This window comes from Lacerta agilis, chromosome 2 (assembly GCF_009819535.1).
Source record: "Lacerta agilis isolate rLacAgi1 chromosome 2, rLacAgi1.pri, whole genome shotgun sequence".
In the NCBI taxonomy this organism is placed as follows: Eukaryota; Metazoa; Chordata; class Lepidosauria; order Squamata; family Lacertidae; genus Lacerta; species Lacerta agilis.
In genome coordinates, this window is record NC_046313.1 from 60,188,589 (window position 1) to 60,207,891 (window position 19,303).

At 43.2% G+C, this 19,303-nt stretch overlaps 1 protein-coding gene across 1 annotated transcript in view; it reads right to left on the reverse strand.

Annotated features, from left to right (window-relative positions):
• FAT2 (FAT atypical cadherin 2) overlaps positions 1-10,447 on the reverse strand; it is a 69,614-nt gene extending 59,167 nt beyond the window's left edge. The window contains exons 1-2 of the mRNA XM_033140319.1: positions 7,179-10,447; positions 5,058-5,372 (exon numbers count right to left, since the gene is read on the reverse strand). Coding sequence (XP_032996210.1) covers positions 5,058-5,372; positions 7,179-10,443 — 3,580 coding nt within the window. The 5' untranslated portion in view covers positions 10,444-10,447. The remainder of the gene's footprint in view (positions 1-5,057; positions 5,373-7,178) is intronic.
• Positions 10,448-19,303: the final 8,856 nt, after the last annotated feature.

Here is a 19,303-nt window from a genome sequence, read left to right on the forward strand (position 1 = left end):
CCAGTATCATCCATTATTCTTCTCGCTTAATGCATTCGTTTCTTTAGAGATCTTCTCATCCAAGCATTAACTGCCGTTTGCTAGTATCGTATAACAGGAGTCCTCAATCAGCAATGCAGGGCCCACTTTTAATGCCCTTTATTCTCTCTCTCTCTTTCTCTTTTGCATTATGAGCAAACTTCATCTCCAAGTGTGGAGCCTTATGTAGCTACACTGGCATTATCTTGGATGCGTCTGTTGACAACAGGCTTTAGAGATCCCTGAGATTTGTAGAAGATAATTAATTCTTCAATTAATTAAAATAATAATAGAAAGAAACCCTCTAAGACAGAGGGAGCCCAAACAGCTCAATGTGGGTGGCAGCTGTATCCACACATTTTATTGCAGAATCAATGGAGACTGCACACTTGGTTTTTTCTACAAAGTCCACCTACCATATAGATCTACTTTGTATTCCCCTAAAAAGTGGTTCTTGAGTAAAGGGTTTCATTCCAAAAATAAAAGCCCATTGCAGATTTGATTCTGTATCATCTTGTAGTGTGTCCATCTGAATACTGATGCAAGCTGTCCCAGCAATGAAGGGTTGTACCAACACCTGCCCAGTGATGTTGTGGGTATGCATATCACAGTCACCAATCCCTTCTTTGTACACCTGGGGGATGTGCAGAGAAGGAAAGGTGTAGCTAACCTAATCGTGGGGATGGGATCAAGGAACCACACTCACTCTTGTGGACAGCAGCATCTAGAATTAATCCAGATTGAAAGCAGATTGAGAAAAACTACATTTTTGTGCCTCAAATGGGTTAGTGTAGACAGAAGCTGAGCATGCTCAGTAGCTGTGGAATGTTGACAGAGGTTGTGGTGGTAAAACAACAACAACAACAACAACAACAACAACAACAACAACAACAACAACAACAGAGAGAGGGGGAAAGGGAATGGAATATCTTGGAAAAGGTACTGCAACACATCTCTATTTTCTTTCACTCTCTCCCTCCATCTTTCCCTCTCTTAAAAAGGAAAAGAATAAACCGAGGGTAGAGCCATGGGTGTAACCTACCGAATCAGGAATGAAGTGTAGCTTAAAGATGAATGATATAACAAGCTACTCTTCACAATTAGCCCTGCGGCGGGAAAATGAACAATATGTGGTTGGAGAAAAAGACAAGACGAGCCAGTTTACGGCTAATCCATAATGTGTAGATGAATAGATCTTGGTTAAAGCGATGCCTGATGCAAAGAAGATTTCTGAGCAATTTCACCAACCAAATGACAACATAATACACAAAAGCTGAGCTGCCCTTTGAATCAGGAAGCACCCAAAGGGGGGAAAAGTCACTTTGAAAGGAGGATGCTGCACTGGCTGGTCCTGGTTGTCATTCCAGTCAAGCATGTCTTCCAGAAGAGAGAGTTCAAGAAAATAAGGTGAAGGGGATCTCTCACTGGTACAAAGAGATGCATTGGGGCTTAATGTGATAGCCTGGAGACTTCTCTGAGTAACCCAACATTGTGGAAGACAGCTTGGGGTTAGTTGATGGTGAAAGAAAGGCATTCTGTACATGCCCAGGAACCTAAAACAGCCATTTTTTAATTATCTAAGAATCACACAGATTTGACAGCAGAAGCTCCTTTGTAAAGAGTTGAAGTGTTACAAACATTTTATAAGGTTTACCAAAGGAAACATAACTATGTAGCAGACCCATTTAATTAACACTGCATTTTTACACCAAATCTTTTGTTTTCAATTTCTTTAAGCAGGAGGACCCTGGTATTATTCCTGGATACGTTAGTCTGAGGCCCGCAAACTGCCATAGACTGTGATCCAAAGACGTGTGGGTAGATGGAGCTTTCTTGCTACTTTGTACAGCTCAAAATCCAACCTGTTGCTGGGTTTCAGAAGCAGCTGGCCTTCTTGGCTGCTTGAGCTGCAGCAATAAAAGCTTCAAAGAAAATTCCAGCTGAATGCCTGGTCCCTGAGCACATGTGCAAATGGCTTCTTTGGACTGTAAAAGCTCCCCAGTGAGAAAGCACTTGGCAAAAGCTCAGCTGGGCCATCAGCTCAGGTAGGGATATACCATAAATCCACTGCCAGCGGCAGGTAGTTTGAAGTGTCACAAAGGAGCTGCAAACTGCTGCCATGTGGCGCATTCCCTGCGCAGGATTTCAGCCAATTCTGGCTCATCTCCCAATAAAAATCTATCCAACTTCCTTAGCTGACATTGCCTTTTGCACATGCATCTGATTCACTTATGCCTTCCTCACTTTAACAAATCCCTTACATATGTAACTAGGGTCATCATTCCTCTCTTCTGGCACCTTAACTATCTAGAACAGAACTAAAGAGAAAACAAAAACATAATACTGAAACTTTTACATTTCATATGACTGGGTGGAAGCCAATGTCTTGTCAGAGCTCAAAAATTAAAGGAAACAATGCATTCATACAAATCTATGGTGTGTTCACACTTGGAATGATGATGATGATGATGATGATCAAATATTTTAAACTTCCCTAAACAGGGCTGCCTTCAGATGTCTTCTGAAAGTCAGATAGTTGTTTATTTCCTTGAGATCTGAAGGAATAGCATGTTGAGTTCTGGTCAACTCATCTCAAAAGAGTATTGCAGAGCTGGAAAAGTGTAGAAAAGGGCAGCCAAAGTGATCAGGGGGCTGGAGCAACTCCCGTATCAGAAAAATTTACAGTGTTTGGGGAATTATAGCTTAGGGAAAAAGTAATATGCAATAGAGATGTATAAAGTAATATGCAATAGAGATGTATAAAGCACAATGTGTAAAGTCATGCATGGTGCAGAAAAAAAATAGATGGGGATACATTTTCCTGCCTCCCCCATAACCCAGAGTCTTCTAATGAAGCTGAATGTTGAGAGATCCGGGACAGTGAAAAGGAAGTGCTTTTTCAAACAGCACAAAGTTAAACTACGGAATTTGTTACCACAAGATGCTGCGATGGTTGCCATTATGGGAAGCTTTAAAAGGGGATTGGCCGGTTCATGGGGAGTGAGTAAACAAATGGCTACTAGTCACGATGACTCTATTATTTCCAGAAGCAGAGGCAGTGTGCCTCTAACTACTGGCAAGAGAGTGCGGTTGCGCTCATGTTCAACTTGTGGGCTGCCCATAGGCATCTGGTTGGCAACTGACGGAAACTGATGGGCATTTGATCTGATGCACAGGACCCTCTTTGTGTAGGAGGTTCTGGGGTGTGCCATCACTTCACACGAAACCTTCTGGCTAAGTAAAAAATATTGACTTTTATTCTGTTATATGCTGTGCTTCTCAGGACTGCTCATTTTACAGTTAATGGAAACGGTTCTTGAATTAATTAGTTCTTATGGATTTAACAGATTTTTTTGTATCCTTGCTCTGGTTTGGATATGATTTTGATCTTTACTTGTTTTGTTTTTTATACATTATTCTTAGCTATGTTGATTGATCATTCTGATATGTTGTAGTCTACAGCGGTACCTCGGGTTACATACGCTTCAGGTTACATATGCTTCAGGTTACAGATTCTGCTAACCCAGAAATAACGCTTCAGGTTAATAACTTTGCTTCAGGATAAGAACAGAAATCGTGCTCTGGCGGCACAGCGGCAGCGGGAGGCCCCATTAGCTAAAGTGGTGCTTCAGGTTAAGAACAGTTTCAGGTTAAGAACGGACCTCCGGAACGAATTAAGTACGTAACCAGAGGTACCACTGTACTTTTATTTCCCTTGGGAAGGAGAAGCAGGTTATAAGCAATAGATGAAAAGAAATCAAAAGACAAAGCAGATTAGAAGCAGTCAATGAAATGAAACTGAAAAGATACCAGGCATGCCAGCTACTGGCACTAGTCCTGGCAGAGGTTGTGCCAGAGTCTGCATGCTCCTATTTAAATGCTGTAGATCACAAACGACAAAGCCAGTTTTGCTGCCTGAAGACAACATGGTGCATCAACAATTCTCTCCTACTGTCAGCCACAAACTCAAAACTAGGGAACTATTCCAATACACTTCACCCATATCCCTAATATACACATACAGCAGCCCAAATGGGAACTCACTGCCTCCACATCGTGCAGTGAATGAAGCCAGTGTCTCTAGCATTGCGTCACTTGCAGCAGGAGTGCTTTGTTTAAAGACTGGCCCAACACCAGACCCAGAATACTTTTCAGAGGCAGTTTACATTAAACACTGGTAGGATTTGAACAATCTGGATGGATCTGTTCCCTAAGCTAGAGATGACACAGACATAATGGAGGCGAAAGGCTGAGTTGATACCTCCTCTGCTAACACCGACCAAACAAGGGAAGTGATAGACACAGCTCAGATTTATAGAAATGGTAAAGCAAGGGGAATTGAGCTAGTGTTGATAGCGGTTTGCATTGAATACGAAAGCTGTGAAGCCTAAGCTTCTAAAAGGCTATTTCTTGTCAGTGTGACTGCTCTTGATGCACAAACTGACTCCCTTTTCACACAATAACAACAATGGTTTTGGGTTGTTGTTGTTTTTAATTCAAGAAAGTAACTGAACATCCTGGGGCTCACTTTAATTTATTTATTTTAATTTTTGTGATTGTAAGCTGTTTTAATCTGTTGATTAACACTGAGTTTCAGTTGTTGTAACCCATCCTAGGACCTTAGGGGGAAAGGGCAGGTCATAAATTACAACAACATCAGCAACATCTGGAAAGCCACAGGTTTTCTCAATATCCTAAGAACTATATTCAGACAATAATAGCCTATTCATGTTTTATACTCATTGCGCTGAAAAAGCAATGATCAATATTTTTATGTTTTCTCATTCATCTATCTTCCACCTGCTCCAAGCGAGGAAGCCAAGCAAGAAACATTTGTTCCCTCTAGACAATCTGAACATTTTGTTTGTTTGTGGTGGAGGAGTGTCTTAATTATTTTCTAACAAGCAAAGATGCCATACTGAGATCGAGTCTTTGTAAATGTTGGGCAATACCAGACTTTACTCCTTACAAAATAAGCCTCATGCACATTAGGAAAAATTAAAAAACAAACATAGAATCTGCACGTGTTTATTCCTTACCTGTGACAGGATTAATGGCGAAAAAACTATTATGGTTTTCATTTATGATGTGGAAGGTCAGCTTCCCTTGGGAACCAGAATCTGGGTCAGTAGCTTCAACCTGAAGGATGGAGGTGTTGGCCGGGGAATTTTCCATGACAGAGGCATAAAAGATCGGTCTCGACATCTGAGGCGGATTGTCATTTACGTCAGTGACTTCAATGTAAATGTCAACCACAGAAGACAGAGGGACTGATCCTATATCGACAGCTAGCACCGTCAACCAATAATGACTGTTGGATTCTCTGTCTAGCAGACCTGTGGTAAAGATTGTACCTAAGAGAAATAAAAAGGGGGGGATATATGGATTCCACAATTAGAAAAAATATATGTGTGTGTATAAGAATCTCTTTCAAAAATTAAAGTAAGTGTTTTTCTTACTCCGAAGCCCTTTAGAGACAAAGTAGCCCAGGCTTCCTCAACCTTGGCCCTCCAGATGTTTTGAGACTACAATTTCCATCATCCCTGACTAGCTAGGGGTCATGGGAGTTGTAGGCCAAAAACATCTGGAGGGCCGAGGTTGAGGAAGCCTGTCCATGCATTAATTAATACTGATTTATTTTCAGTGGGTGGTATCTAATTAACTTGTTCGGTCAGTGAAAGGATTTTTGTGCAACAAAACTTTCCTCTCCTCCTCTCCCCGGAGCTGCCCTGCACCCTCTCCAAATCTGCTCCTGAGGGTTGGGGGACCCTCCAGAACAGAGTTAGGGGGCATGTGGAATGAGGGGAGGAGGTGAAAGTTATGTTGCAGAAGCAGAAATCATTACAATGATGGAACAAGTTAGTTAGATACCATTCATTGACTGGAAGTCATATAAATATGTATCTTAGGTGTTAGTGATGTACGTTGCACTCATTGCATTTGTTCTAACAGTAGTGGGCCCAGCAAAGTAGCTATCAACCCGGACATATAAAAAAAGATCATTTAAAAAACTGTGTGTCAAATGAAAACAAACTAAATTTGAATGGTTCCAGCTTCTGATGCAACCAGTAGCGTATGGTTACTCCCAAGTCCCACTGTGTCCAATGGGTCTCGTTCTCAGGTAAGTATAAAAAGACTGCAGTCTAACTGATCCAATATAGCAAATTCATTTGCATTCTATGTCCCTCTAGATTAGCAAAAAACATTTCATGGAGACTGGGAGCAGCTGGCATGGTGGGGCAGTGGCCCAGAGCCACTCCCAGCACAGGTGTTGCTGCCACTTACCAGGGCGGTGAGGTTGGGGCTGCAATGGTCCACCAGCAGAGTCAATCGGTTGCTCCTGCTGGTAGGTCTGCCCTGCCCTGCCCTCATCGCTGCCCTGCCCCATAAGTGCCGTAAGTGCCAGTTCCATGCCACCACCCTAGCACGCTGGCCACTCCTGTGGTCATTGTGCTTACTGGGAATGAGAGGGAGAGCAGGGAGGAGGCTGGTGCAATGTTGAGGACAGTGGTGGAGCCAAATCAGTGCACCCACATTGCCCCAACCTCCCCATTTTACGGTTTTACCCAGTAAAGCACAGCAACACAGCTGACCAGGTGCACCCTCCACCTCACCCAGCCCAGCCCAGCCAGTCACCCCTTGATTTTAACTTCCCACCTTTGCACTATGCACCACAGCTACCAGCTCCTTTAGAGTAACAGGCAGCATTGTCACCCACCCCAGCGCTGGAGAGGATGTGGGGACAAATGATGATGTTTAACTCTCCAACAGTATGCGAATGACTTATCTCTAATATTAGTGCTTTGGTGCAAAGACTGGAAAAAAGGAATTCAAAGCAAGTAAAGTACAGTGGAGGGGTCTTTGATCTCAGTGCTTTGTACCGTGGTGCTTAGATTATCCCTTTACCTGTTGCACACCTGATATCAGGTGATTGCCAGGTAGGCTTGCTTTGGCCATAACACCCTTGTGGGTGAAATGGAAAAGATTGGCGGGCTTAATTAGGGCTGTGTTCTGGAGGTTCCCCACTACTGCTATAGTGCATACATATAAACATAGATAATACTAGCAATTTTTTTAAAAAAATGCTGGCAAATGAAAATTTCAGGCCAAACAACCCATGCCATTTAAGCCATTCTTTCTATCTTGTCTATTATTATTACCTGTGTCCTTTTCAATATCAAAGACAGCCATGCCTGTTCCCTCTCTGATGAAATACTGGATTTCTCCATCTTTCCCTTTATCGCCGTCTTGCGCTATCACTGTCATCACCGATGTCCCCTCTGGTCTGTTTTCCTTCACCGACCCTTCATACACGAAAGAGGCAAAGCGAGGTGGGCGCAAGTTTTCATTGACGTCCAGAACATCAATCTCAATATGGCAGAGGGAAGAAAGAGACAGGGGCGTCCCAGCATCGCTGATTCTCACAGTTAGATTGTAAGAGTCTCTCTTCTCGTAGTCCAGCTCTTTTTCCAAGATCAGGGCCCCTGTAAACTCATTCAGTTGAAACGTATCCTCATCATCTCTGAACAGGCTATATTTCAGCTCTCCCCCAGATGCAATATCTGGATCAAATGCTTCTAGGAACAGCAATGTTGTCCCAAGGGGCAGGTCCTCAGGAACCTTCACCTTATTCAAGGTTGGGATGCAGTGTGGAGAATTGTCATTTACATCTTCCAAAGAAATAACCAGGTCAGCCACTGCAAAGAGCTGCTGGCCTGTTACTGGCTGGTCTCTGGCTTCAACTTTTAATATGTAATGAGGACACAATTCTCTGTCAAGGGGAACAGTCACTGCTACTTCACCAGTGATGCTATTGATGTCAAATTTATCAGAAGGTGCCAGAAAGGAATATTTCACTCTCCCATTGTCATTTGTATCTGCATCATTGGCTTTCACCACGGTGATGGTTGTGCCCATTTCTACATCCTCTGGTATAGTAACCAAATATGTATGTTGTGAAAATTTAGGAGCGTTATCATTTGTATCCAGAACGTTTACTGCTAGCAACTTCCAGGATGACTTCTGAGGAATGCCTAGGTCGTACACTGTAATGTTAAGTACGTAGAAACTGGTTCTCTCATGGTCCAAAGGAGAGGAGACCAGGAGGAGACCCGTTTCTGTGTCAATGTAAAAGCGACCATCCTCATTCCCAGAAGATATGACATAGACCATCTTTCCATTAAAGCCGGTATCACTGTCTACAGCTCTCAGCTGTGCAATGGTTGAGTTGACTGGGATTGTCTCCATTATATCAATAGATCTTGGGAAGGCATCATCGAACTGTGGCGCATGATGGTTTATAAGATGCACATTCAAGGAGGAATCTTCATCTGGTTTTTGCTCTGGAGACTGGGATTCAATAGAGTGGATCATGGTCTTAGTTAGTTCCTTCAGGACCCCAGTATCCTCACACTGAAAGTCTGCTTGGATGTCCTGGTAGACCACAGTGATATTTACATAGGTTGGGAAAGCAGAGTTTTCTCCATCTGTGGCTGTGATTTTTAAAGAGTAGGACGTCGCTAGTTTATCATGGAGATCTCTTAGAGGAGCTCTAAGAGAAATCACCCCAGACACAGGATCCAATTCAAAAAGCTGCCTCTCATTGCCAGACATGATTTCATATTTGATGGGCTGAAGCTCGTCATTATCAATGGCTGACACTGTGATCACAGAGTGGCCAACAGGTAAGTCCCATGGAATACTTGCATTGCAGTTAATCTTCTCAAATGCTGGTGCATTATCATTCATGTTATTCATTCTGAGGGAAACGAAAACCTCGGTCTGAAGGCGAAAAGGAGACCCCGAATCTGATGCCCAGACACGCAAATGGTACAACCTCTGCATTAGCTCATAATCCATTAACTTGGAGATGGAGATGATACCTGAAAATGGGTCAATGGCAAATGGAACAGCTCTCTGATTGGCTATGGTATATGTGACGAAACCGTTCTCCCCAGAGTCACTATCTGTAGCCTTCACTGACAGGATGCTGGTGCCCAGAGGCAGATTTTCATCAAAGCTGCCATGGTACGATGGTTGGTTGAAGCTTGGAGCATGGTTGTTGCAATCAATAATACCAACCAAGACAGTGGCAAAGACCTCACTGTAACTTGTTGTAACTTTGAGTTCAAAGTGGGACTGTTGCTGGAAATCTATTAGTTTGTCTGTAGTTATCAGGCCTGTCTGAGGGTTGATTTTAAAGCTTGTGCTACCAGAACTGGGTTTCAGAATGTATTTTAGATTTGGGAGAACTGGACTAATCTGAACCATTGCAACATGACTGCCAGGAGGTGCAAATTCACTGAGCTGGACATGATACAGATCTTTTTCAAATCTCGCAGAGGCATATTTGGAAGGTGGTATTTGAATAACTACAATCTGAGAAAGAAGAGGTGGCTTGTTTTTGTCTTTAGCCCGTAGGCTGAGATTAAAACCATGTGGGTTATCGTTCCAATTGATCTCTCTGGCTGACACTATCATGAACTCATTACTTCCCACATAGGATCTAATGGATTTGAAGTGCCTCCTTGGATCTCCAGACACAATGTCAACTGAATCTACCCCAGCTCCTGATCCATCTACTTCCACACTCAACGTAGCATAAAGGAGATCCTCTGGAGAATCGGATGGCCTCACCTTCACTGATGTTATAATGGGGGGTTTCTTGATAGATGGCTCCACCTGGATTGTAAGACTGGCCACATTTCCAAAGCCACTTCCTTCAGAGATCTTCTTCATTCTGTCCACAGCCAGAACCTTTAACTGGTGCATCCCCCTGTGGGTGGAGTTCAGTTTCACAGCAGTCATAATTACCCCACTAGTGGGGTGAATGGAAAATAGTGGTGACCTTGTACTAAATGCATAATAGAACTCTGCATTCTGACCAACATCAGCATCTGTGGCACTGACTGCACCAATGGAGGTTTTCAGGGGTGTATCTTCTTGGATGGTGACTTTGTAAGAGGGTGGTGAGAACAGAGGCTTCAGGTCATTTCTGTCAAGGATGTGGATCAGTACTTTGGCCCAAGCCTCATAGGCAAATGTTTTCTCCAAGGCTTGGATTATTAACACGTACTTGTCTTTGAACTCCCTGTTTGGCCGCTCGGTATTACCACTTTTAGTCCTGATCCTCAAAAAGCAGAAATCTCCCACAATATGCTCCTCGGTTTTAAACAGGCCACTCGTGTCCCCAGAGGCAATCTTGTATCTGATGTCCCATGCTGGGTCCGTGATGTAAATGCCCATTTTGACATAGCTCTCCACGTAGGTTTTGGGAGGGGAATTTTCATAGACTGTCGTGTTGTAAAGGGGATAAGTGAAGTGCAACAGGGAAGCATTGCCTTTTTCTGAATTCCCTTCACAAGACAGAAAAGACGTCAGGCACAGCGCAACAGTCACGGCGAGCCTCCTTGTTCCAATTTCCATTGCAGGCCCTAAAGGAAGGAAAATGAGAACAGTGAGGAGGTGGAATTGCTAAAGGGAAAACAAGGTACGGGGGGGGGGGGAATACAGAGCCTAAGCTACATGCAGTGGTGACCAGCAGGATGTGGTGGGGCTGTGCTGCTTAGCTGACTTCCTGCCAGTTACTGTGAGGAAGACAGCAGGGAGGTCAGTGTGGTGTGGGTGCAGTGGCAGAAGCATTGGCTTTCCCCCTGCACTGCACCAACCACCTCACTGCCTCACCCATCTCCCTCTCATTTCACTCCTCCCATACCCTGGTCACATTTCTGTCTCTCCTGTGTCAGAACCTAGCTGCCCCCTTTCCCTCCTTAACGCACGACATGCTTTATGGCTGGTCTCTTCAGTTACACAGCATTTTGTTAGTGATATTACGGATATCACAGAGGAAAGTGCTTAAGGCTAATCATAATACTGAAAACATTTTTGCAAAAAGACAGGTGAATGCTTTTTTTGGAAAAATTTGCATTCAGGGATGAAAAGAGAGAATATTTACATACATTTTGGGTTAATTATAGGTGCCTATATTTACCCTGGTTATCCCGGGAGATCTCTATCAGGTGCTGTTCCTTCCTGTTTTAAATTAAAAATCAATGATCAGGTACCTGTCAGATGTTTGGCACTATCCTGCCTTAAACAAGACAGACTTGTTTGTCCAGACACTTTTTCAAGATCCAAAGTCCAAAAATAGTTTGCTTTCCACTTTAAGTCAAACGTCAGGTGCACATAGCTGTAGCCTCAGTTTGTAACTGTGCTGGTTATGTGTGTGTGAGTCTCACTTGTGGAGATACTTTATTCAACTAGATACAGCGGTACCTTGGTTGTTGAACTTAGTCCATTCCATGGCCACACTGGCCAAATGACCAGATTGTCTTTGCTTTTGCACTTGCATAACTCCAGCCTCACCCTGTCTCACCCCATCTTCTAACTACTTAGGCTGCTACGGGATATAGAATTGGGCTGGGAAGGGAGGGAATCCACATAAGGATAAGATCTTTTTTTGCCAACCAAAATGTCACAAAATTGCATGCAGTTCTCCAAAACTCTTTATCAGGCTAGATGGTAGCAAAGCAGCAGCAACAAAAGGGATTCTCTCTCTCTCTCTCTCTCTCTCTCTCTCTCTCTCTCTCAGAGGTTGGGAAGGAGGCAACAGTCAAACAAATGAGGCCGTTTTGGGTGCCATTCAGGTTGTACTGGGGAGCAGAAACACACAATGGCTGTTCCCTTATCTAGGCAAATACCCAAACTAGTCTCAATCCACGTGTGTCCTCCATCCTTAGACAAAACACAAAGGTTCCTTTGTAGCTGGCCAATGGGGAAACAGAAGAAACAAAGGAAGACAGATTTTAGGTGGAGTGCTATACCCCCCCCCAAAAAAAACCCAATCCAAGCCAGATTGAGTAGCTTTACCTAACAGTTGGAGAGAATATAAATGCTTGAGATGTCAGGTATGTCAGGGAACTGACGGTCTCCCTTGGGAGGTTGTGGACTCTCCTTCCTTGGAGGTTTTTAAGCAGAGGTTGGATGGCCATCTGTCATGGATGCTTTAGCTGTGATTCCTGCATTGCAGAAGGTTGGACTTGATGACCCTTGGCGGTCCCTTCCAACTCTACAATTCTATGATTCTATGAAATTTATTTGATAGAAACCAATGGTCATCAGAAAAACACAAACAGCAAAGATGTACGTTTTAGAATACATGTCCCCTAGCATGCAGGACTCCTTGATATACAATGACATTTTTTTCTGATGCTTTGGGCTGCTTAAGGAAACATAGAAGCTTTATATGTATCTATATCTATCAATAAATAAATAAATAGCAGATTTGCTCCCTATATTGTTATAAAGGAAATTCTCTAAAGAATTACTTTGGGAATTCTACCCCTGGGAGAATAATACCTGGATACATTACAGGGAGAATAATGAAATATTTTTTCCACCTCTCCCTGGATGTAGATAAACAGGCATTCTGGCATATGTCCCATCCAAATATGCTGTGGGCATAATTTGAAATCTCAAAGCTGTAAATGCCTCCCTCAGCACGTCAACCAATCGCTTAAAAAAAAAAAAGCAATCTGGAAGACCATAGTTTTCTCAGAATGATAAAATTGTGAGAATTGCATAGTTAGGAGATGACATCTAGTTAACAGAACCTCCCACACTTTAACTTAATCTATAATGCACTGTTTTTCAACTATAGGAGTAGCAAACTTGGGGGCATTAACCATCAGTCCATATTGGATTATGAGGGTTTTCACATTTGTACAGATCTATTAGAAATTTGCTCCAAATGACATGATTTTGGGGCGACAGTGTCTGGCATATTCTGCTGTTTCAACCAATACAGAAGCAAAGCAGTATGAACTGTGGCCTGTCAGCTACTGAAAGAAGGGTTCACTTTCCCTGAAAGATGCTTGCGAACCCATATGCTGAGCAAATAATTTGAGAGACACAAGTGCTCTTAGAGAAAAATGATAGGTTTGGACTTTGAGAACAAAACACACACACACACACACACACACACACACTGCTTATTCTCAGCCAGAGAGCCATGATTTTAACAGTGCGGTTCATTTCACAACTTTAACAGGGTTAAAGAGTCAGAGAGCATGCAGGAACTTGTCGGAGGAGGCACCTCTTTCCCTTGGTTCCTCATCTGCTGATCCTAGAAAGAAGCCATGCAAATGCTGGTGCCCTCAAGTCCTGTGAAACAGGAAGGATTTCGTGTCTCATACAGTAAACGAAATGAGCAGAGGCTTCATATGATATCAAAAGGGACGGGTCCTGCTGTGTAAGTTTAGGTAGTCAAAATTTGCACCAGGGCTTCTGGTCTTTCACAGATGGTCTCCTTGCCCAGCAGTGGCCAGCTGGTGACATCATGAATGCAGCGCACTAATGTGATTGGTGGGTGTTCACTGATTTTGCAGTTCTATATTGTTGTAATTGATTCATTGTATTTATTGTAATGTTGTTCAATGCTTTTGGTGGTGCTTGGCCAAAAAGCAGTATATCAACCAATCTCTTTGTTACAGCCAATGAGCACTATTCAAAAAGCAGTAAAATGAACAAACCATGCCGCAACATGCCCTAACATTTCACAAGTCACATGAACCAGCTTGTCGTGTGCCAAGGCTCTAGACCAGGGGTGTACAAACTTTTTTCAAAGAGGATTTTACCCCAGGACATATACTGCCACAGGGGAGTGGATTAAATCGACCAGTAGGCTGGATTAGGCCCCTGAAATGGACTTTGGACATGCCTGCTCTAAACCATCTGTGAGCAAATAAGTTCTCTGAAGGCAGTTGGGGCTGTGCCCACACCATACACATAAGGCATATTTAAAGCACACCCCTACCAAGAATCCTGGGAACTGTAGTTTGTGAAGGGTGCTATGAATTATAGCTCTGTGAGGGGTAACTACAGTTCCCAGGATTCTTTGGGAGGAGGAAAGGAATGTGTTTTAAATGTATGGGGTGAATGCAACACCTTTTGGGATTAAAAAAAATAAAGGTGCCAATCAAGCATAATTTTGATAAAAGTGGGTGCCTTGAACCTCACTCAGTTCAGCTGTTTTAACAATGGTGTGACTTTTTCCCTCAACCATCAGTAATCAGGCTACTGAATTTTGCACTAGTTGGAGCTTCCAAATCAGACACGCATAGAGTGCATTACAGCAAACCAGCATTGACGCATGGAGAACATCAGAAGAGCATGCTGAGTCAGGCCAATGGCCCATCTAGTCCAGCATTCTGTTCTCACAGTGGCCAACCAGATGCCTTTGGGAATCCCACAAGTGGAGCTTGAGCATAATGACACTCTGCCCACCTGTGATTCCCGGCAACTGGTGTTCAGAGGTATTGTACCACTGACGGTGGAGGTAGAACATAGCCATTATGGCTAGCAGCTGTTGAAAAGAAGCAACATAGACTACACCTCCCAAGGACAGCATGATGGGGAACTCAACAAAGGAACAGAGGAAAGTTCTTTATACTGAGCCACACTATTGGCCCATCAAGCTCCACATTTACACTGACTGCTGGCAGCAGCTCTCCAGGATTTTAGACAGGGGACAGTCCCAGCCCTACCTGGTGATGCCAGAGATTAACCAACTGGGGACTTTCTGCTTGCAAAACTGTTACTCTGATGTGGGTGGCACTGTGGTCTAAACCACTGAGCCTCTCAGGCTTGCTGATTGGAAGATCAGTGGCTCGAATCCCCGCGATGGGGTGAGCTCCCATTGCCCTGTCCCAGCTCCTGCCAACTTAGCAGTTTGAAAGCACACCAGTTCAAGTAGATAAATAGGTACCCCTGCAGTGGGAAGGTAAACGGTTTTTCCATGCACTCTGGCTTATGTCAAGATGTTCATTTGCACCAGAAGCAATTTAGTCATGCTGGCCACATGACTCAGAGAGCTGTCTGTGCACAAATGCTGGCTCCCTCAACCTGAAAGTGAGATGGGTGCTGCAACCCCATAGTCGCCTTTGACTGGACTTAATCATCCAGGAGTCCTTTACCTTTACCTTTTTTCTGCTCTGAACCATGGCCCAAACTTTAAAATGTTTGGGGTAGTTCCCTACTGACAGATGTACACTACAATCAGTGCAGAACATACTAATACTATCCTTGCTTTATTGAAGCTCAAACCTTGAAGCACGGAATGGACAATTTCATCTGCAGAACAACATGAAGGACTTCATCTTCCTCAAAATCCTCTCCATTTACAAATGCACTTTCCCTACCTTATCCACAAAGGTCATAGAATCATAGAATCATAGAGTTGGAAGAGACCACAAGGGCCATCCAGTCCAACCCTCTGCCAAGCAGGAAACAGCATCAAAGCATTCCTGACAGATGGCTATCAAGCCTTCGCTTAAAGACCTCCAAAGAAGGAGACTCCACCACACTCCTTGGCAGCAAATTCCACTGTCGAACAGCTCTTACTGTCAGGAAGTTCTTCCTAATGTTTAGGTGGAATCTTCTTTCTTGTTGTTTGAATCCATTGCTCCGTGTCCGCTTCTCTGGAGCAGCAGAAAACAACCTTTCTCCTTACTCTATATGACATCCTTTTATATATTTGAACGTGGCTATCATGTCACCCCTTAACCTTCTCTTCTCCAGGCTAAACATACCCAGCTCCCTAAGCCGTTCCTCATAAGGCATTGTTTCCAGGCCTTAGGTCAAAGAACACTTTGCTTTTCTTGGACCCCAATGTGTTTTTCAACTACTGCCAACTAAGTGGTATCAAGCTTAATGCAGTTGCATCAAGCCCAACTATTGCCAACTGAGTGGGTCCCACAAGCCGAAACCCAAAGACAACTGATAAGGTAGACTGTAGTCCATGAAAGCTTATATCATAATACATTTGTTAGTCTTTAGGGTGCTACAAGTCTTTACAATAGTTTATGCTGGCATACTTTCCTTGTCCTGGTCCCAACTTAATGGAGGAGAATGTATATAGTTCAAAACAAAAGGTCTGAAGCTGCAGTGCCTGCAGTTTGAATAGCAGAAGGGAATGATGGGCTGGGTTGGGCTGGGGGGGGTATGCCATATAAGCTATGGTGTACTGCAGACATCAGGTGTAATTAATTAGTTTTGGGTTCTATAACACACCTTTAAGGTGGGGAAGGGATGCTCAAGGTGTGGTCTGTCTGGTACTTTGCCTCAGAAGCAGAAGCAGATGCCTACAAGGCATCCTGGTGTTTATTAGGGAAACAAATGCACAGAAGTACCTTGTGCTTTCATCTCTGAGGCCTTCAAAGAATTTCCTAACTTTAGGACAATGGGTGCCAAAACTTTCTCTAGGAAGTACTCAGATCCGTCATTATGAGCTGTTAGCAAGGCATTGCGGGTAGGCCACAATCTCCTTCTCTAACTTAACGCTGAGAGTGTGGAGGTGGTCTGGCAAGGGTACGGAGGGCTCTTTTCATGCTCCTCATGCTACTTTGTGTGTGTAGGCCATGCAGAAAAAGCATCGATCCACAAGGTACGTCCACTACGTACTTGTATTTTGGGAAGACTGCCTGAAGTCGTAAGTGAGTGAAAATTTAGAGCAGGAAACATAAAATGGATTCACAAGGGTCTGATAATGTGAAAATGAATAGATAATTCATGGCTGGAATCTCGCATATACCACAATGACAGCTTCTGCTCAGTTGTGTACTATAAAATGAACAGAAAGCAATGCAGTCTGTGAACACATCAGTGTTAAAAGTAGGGAAAATGAGTCTTCTTTTATGAAAGCAAGAGGTGTACAACTGGCAAACTGTAGACTGGATCTAGCTCCCAAAACAATTCACTTGATTCTTGGAAGGTCTACCAAATTTTAATCAAGGTGTGGCAAAAAGATTGCCTACAGATTAACTCCCAAGAAAAACAACTATTTACTGGTAAATGGTAAGAGGAAAGAGCCCACAGGGAGTGTGCCCCCCCCCGGGTTCCTTATCTAATGCCCTAGCAATATATGCATAACTGTGCATGTAGGAAACTCCTAGAATGATCAGGAACTAATGCATACAATCCCACTCCACCAAACACACACACACACACACACAGAGAGAGAGAGAGAGAGAAAGAAACAGCTTGAAATACCATTCGTTAAAAACAGTGCTACATGATCATTCTGATTGTGCATTTTTGTTCAACTCTGATTCCTCCTTTAAAGATACAATGATTACTGGTGGAGCAGTTCTGCACTGGCACCGAGATTATACAATATGTATCCCAGCAAGAACTACAAATGCTTAAACTGAAAGGTGTTTTGATTTCATCTCCATTTCTGCAGAATTTGTGTTGTATCCTGGGCTGCATAGTAGAGTTCTCTGAAGGTCCTCAGAAGAAAATATAGGCAGGGGCGAGCCTCACAGTTGAAGGAAGGAAGAGGGATTGACTAATATTTGTGCACCCCTTATGTTGGAAGCCCACCTGCCCCGATGAACTGTAATTCCCAGAGCCCCAGCTCTGTCTCTTTTATTTTTAAAATTAATTTTGTAGTATTCTATTCTCATCCTTTGTGTTTGTGTGCTCCCCCATCAGTGTTCTACTTTGCCCCCAATATCACCACAAAGCATTCCATTTATCCCACCTTGTTTCACAAACCCAGGCAACGTTAGGGTTGCCATATTTCAAGGAGTAAAATTCCAGACTTTGAGCTTTTTTTTTTTTTTAATTACCCAGAAAAGGGCATTTCCTGCTTCTGTCAGTAAAATCCCGGAGATTTTGCCGATTTTCTGAAATCCCTTCCTATTTTCGCCGCTTTAATTCCCGGCAATGTAGACATGGGCATCTACCCATGATGATGAGCTTCAATTCAAGAATTTTCAGAGCAGGATTCTGGGATCTATCAGAAGCCCCATATTGACCCCACCTTCCAGACTTTGCAAAGGTTGTCTGAAGACCATTGCAACTCAAGCAGGCAGGAAAGAAGGAGGCTTGGTGGCTGCCAAAACAAAGGAACCGGTTTGGAAAGGCTTGCTAGTCATCTGCAGAGGCTGGGGCCAGGCAAGGTGCTGATCTTTGATACAGCAACTGGTGAGAAAAAGCAGAGGAACAGAGGTGTGCCCAAGCCAGAAGCGGGGAGCCTCAGGCAGGTGTGCCTGCTATACTGTGTTATGACTGGCTGGATGGAGAGAGAGGTGGGGTTTTGCTTTGTGGCCATACTAGAACCAGCATTACTAATCTCCCCACTTTGCCCTTCCTATTTGCTCTGGTGGTTTGGGAATCCTCCTTGTAATAATACATTGGTAAGAAGAAGAAGAAGAAACACCAGCTACACAGGTGGTTCCGTGTTAAGTGCTGGTAGGTAAACACCAAGAGATCTCTGCCAAATGACTCATGATCTTCACTAAAGGTTTCAGGTTCTTAAATATAAGTACACTTCCCAAGCACCTCATTATGTTTTTAATTAATTCAGCATTTTAACTGAGCAGCCATCTTGGTGAGCCTAAATTAAAATCCCATTTGACTCTACATTTACGAGTCTGGCTACGACATATTCAAATGAAGAGGCTGGCACAAGGGTGAGGTTCTGGAGAGGAATTTCTTTGAAATGTGGGAAATATTACTGGTGACCAATAATTATATATTTTGCTCAGGGACTAATTCCTCCATCTGGAGTATAATGAATGCGCACGCTCACACACACACACACAATTTCCTTTCTTGATAATGTAAAAATATGTTGGCCCTTGATTCTTTGAGACCTACAGCAGCAGCAATGAGGACACTGGCGATGCTCTCTATTTGGGTGTCTTTCTATTAAAAACAAAACAAAATGGCTGTAGAACCTGTCTCAAAACAATACTGTACTGGGGTGTTTTCCCATACAAGTCCCAGTAAAAGGAACTGGAACATCACAAGAGCACTACCAACATTTTTGCACTGTCTGTTTGCAGGTAGAATGAGGACGGGTGATACTAAACAGTAAAGGTATCCTATTCCCTCTGCTTCCCCAGTTTCTACTTCTGCTTCTCTATGCCATCCATGAAATTTTGATAGAGAGGGAAAGGAAGTTATATTATTACTACTGCAACTGTTGCTGCTAGGAGTATAAGTGCCTAAAATTAACTAAGTGCTGTCGTTGCATTAAAATTAAGGCCGTTTCTCTTTGACATGTGCTTACAATGTAAAAAATGCAGCACACAGGAAGAAAAAAAGGGGGTGCTGGCAAATAAGAAAATAAACTCCAGAAAAATAACTTTTGTTAAAGGATTGAACTGATAAGACTGAAGTTCTGCGGAACTGTCTTTGGACCTGTTCATTTAAATGGGGTGTAGTTTGAGGCAATTCACACATTTGAACTGCTAGACCATTTATATTATAATCGCTTCAA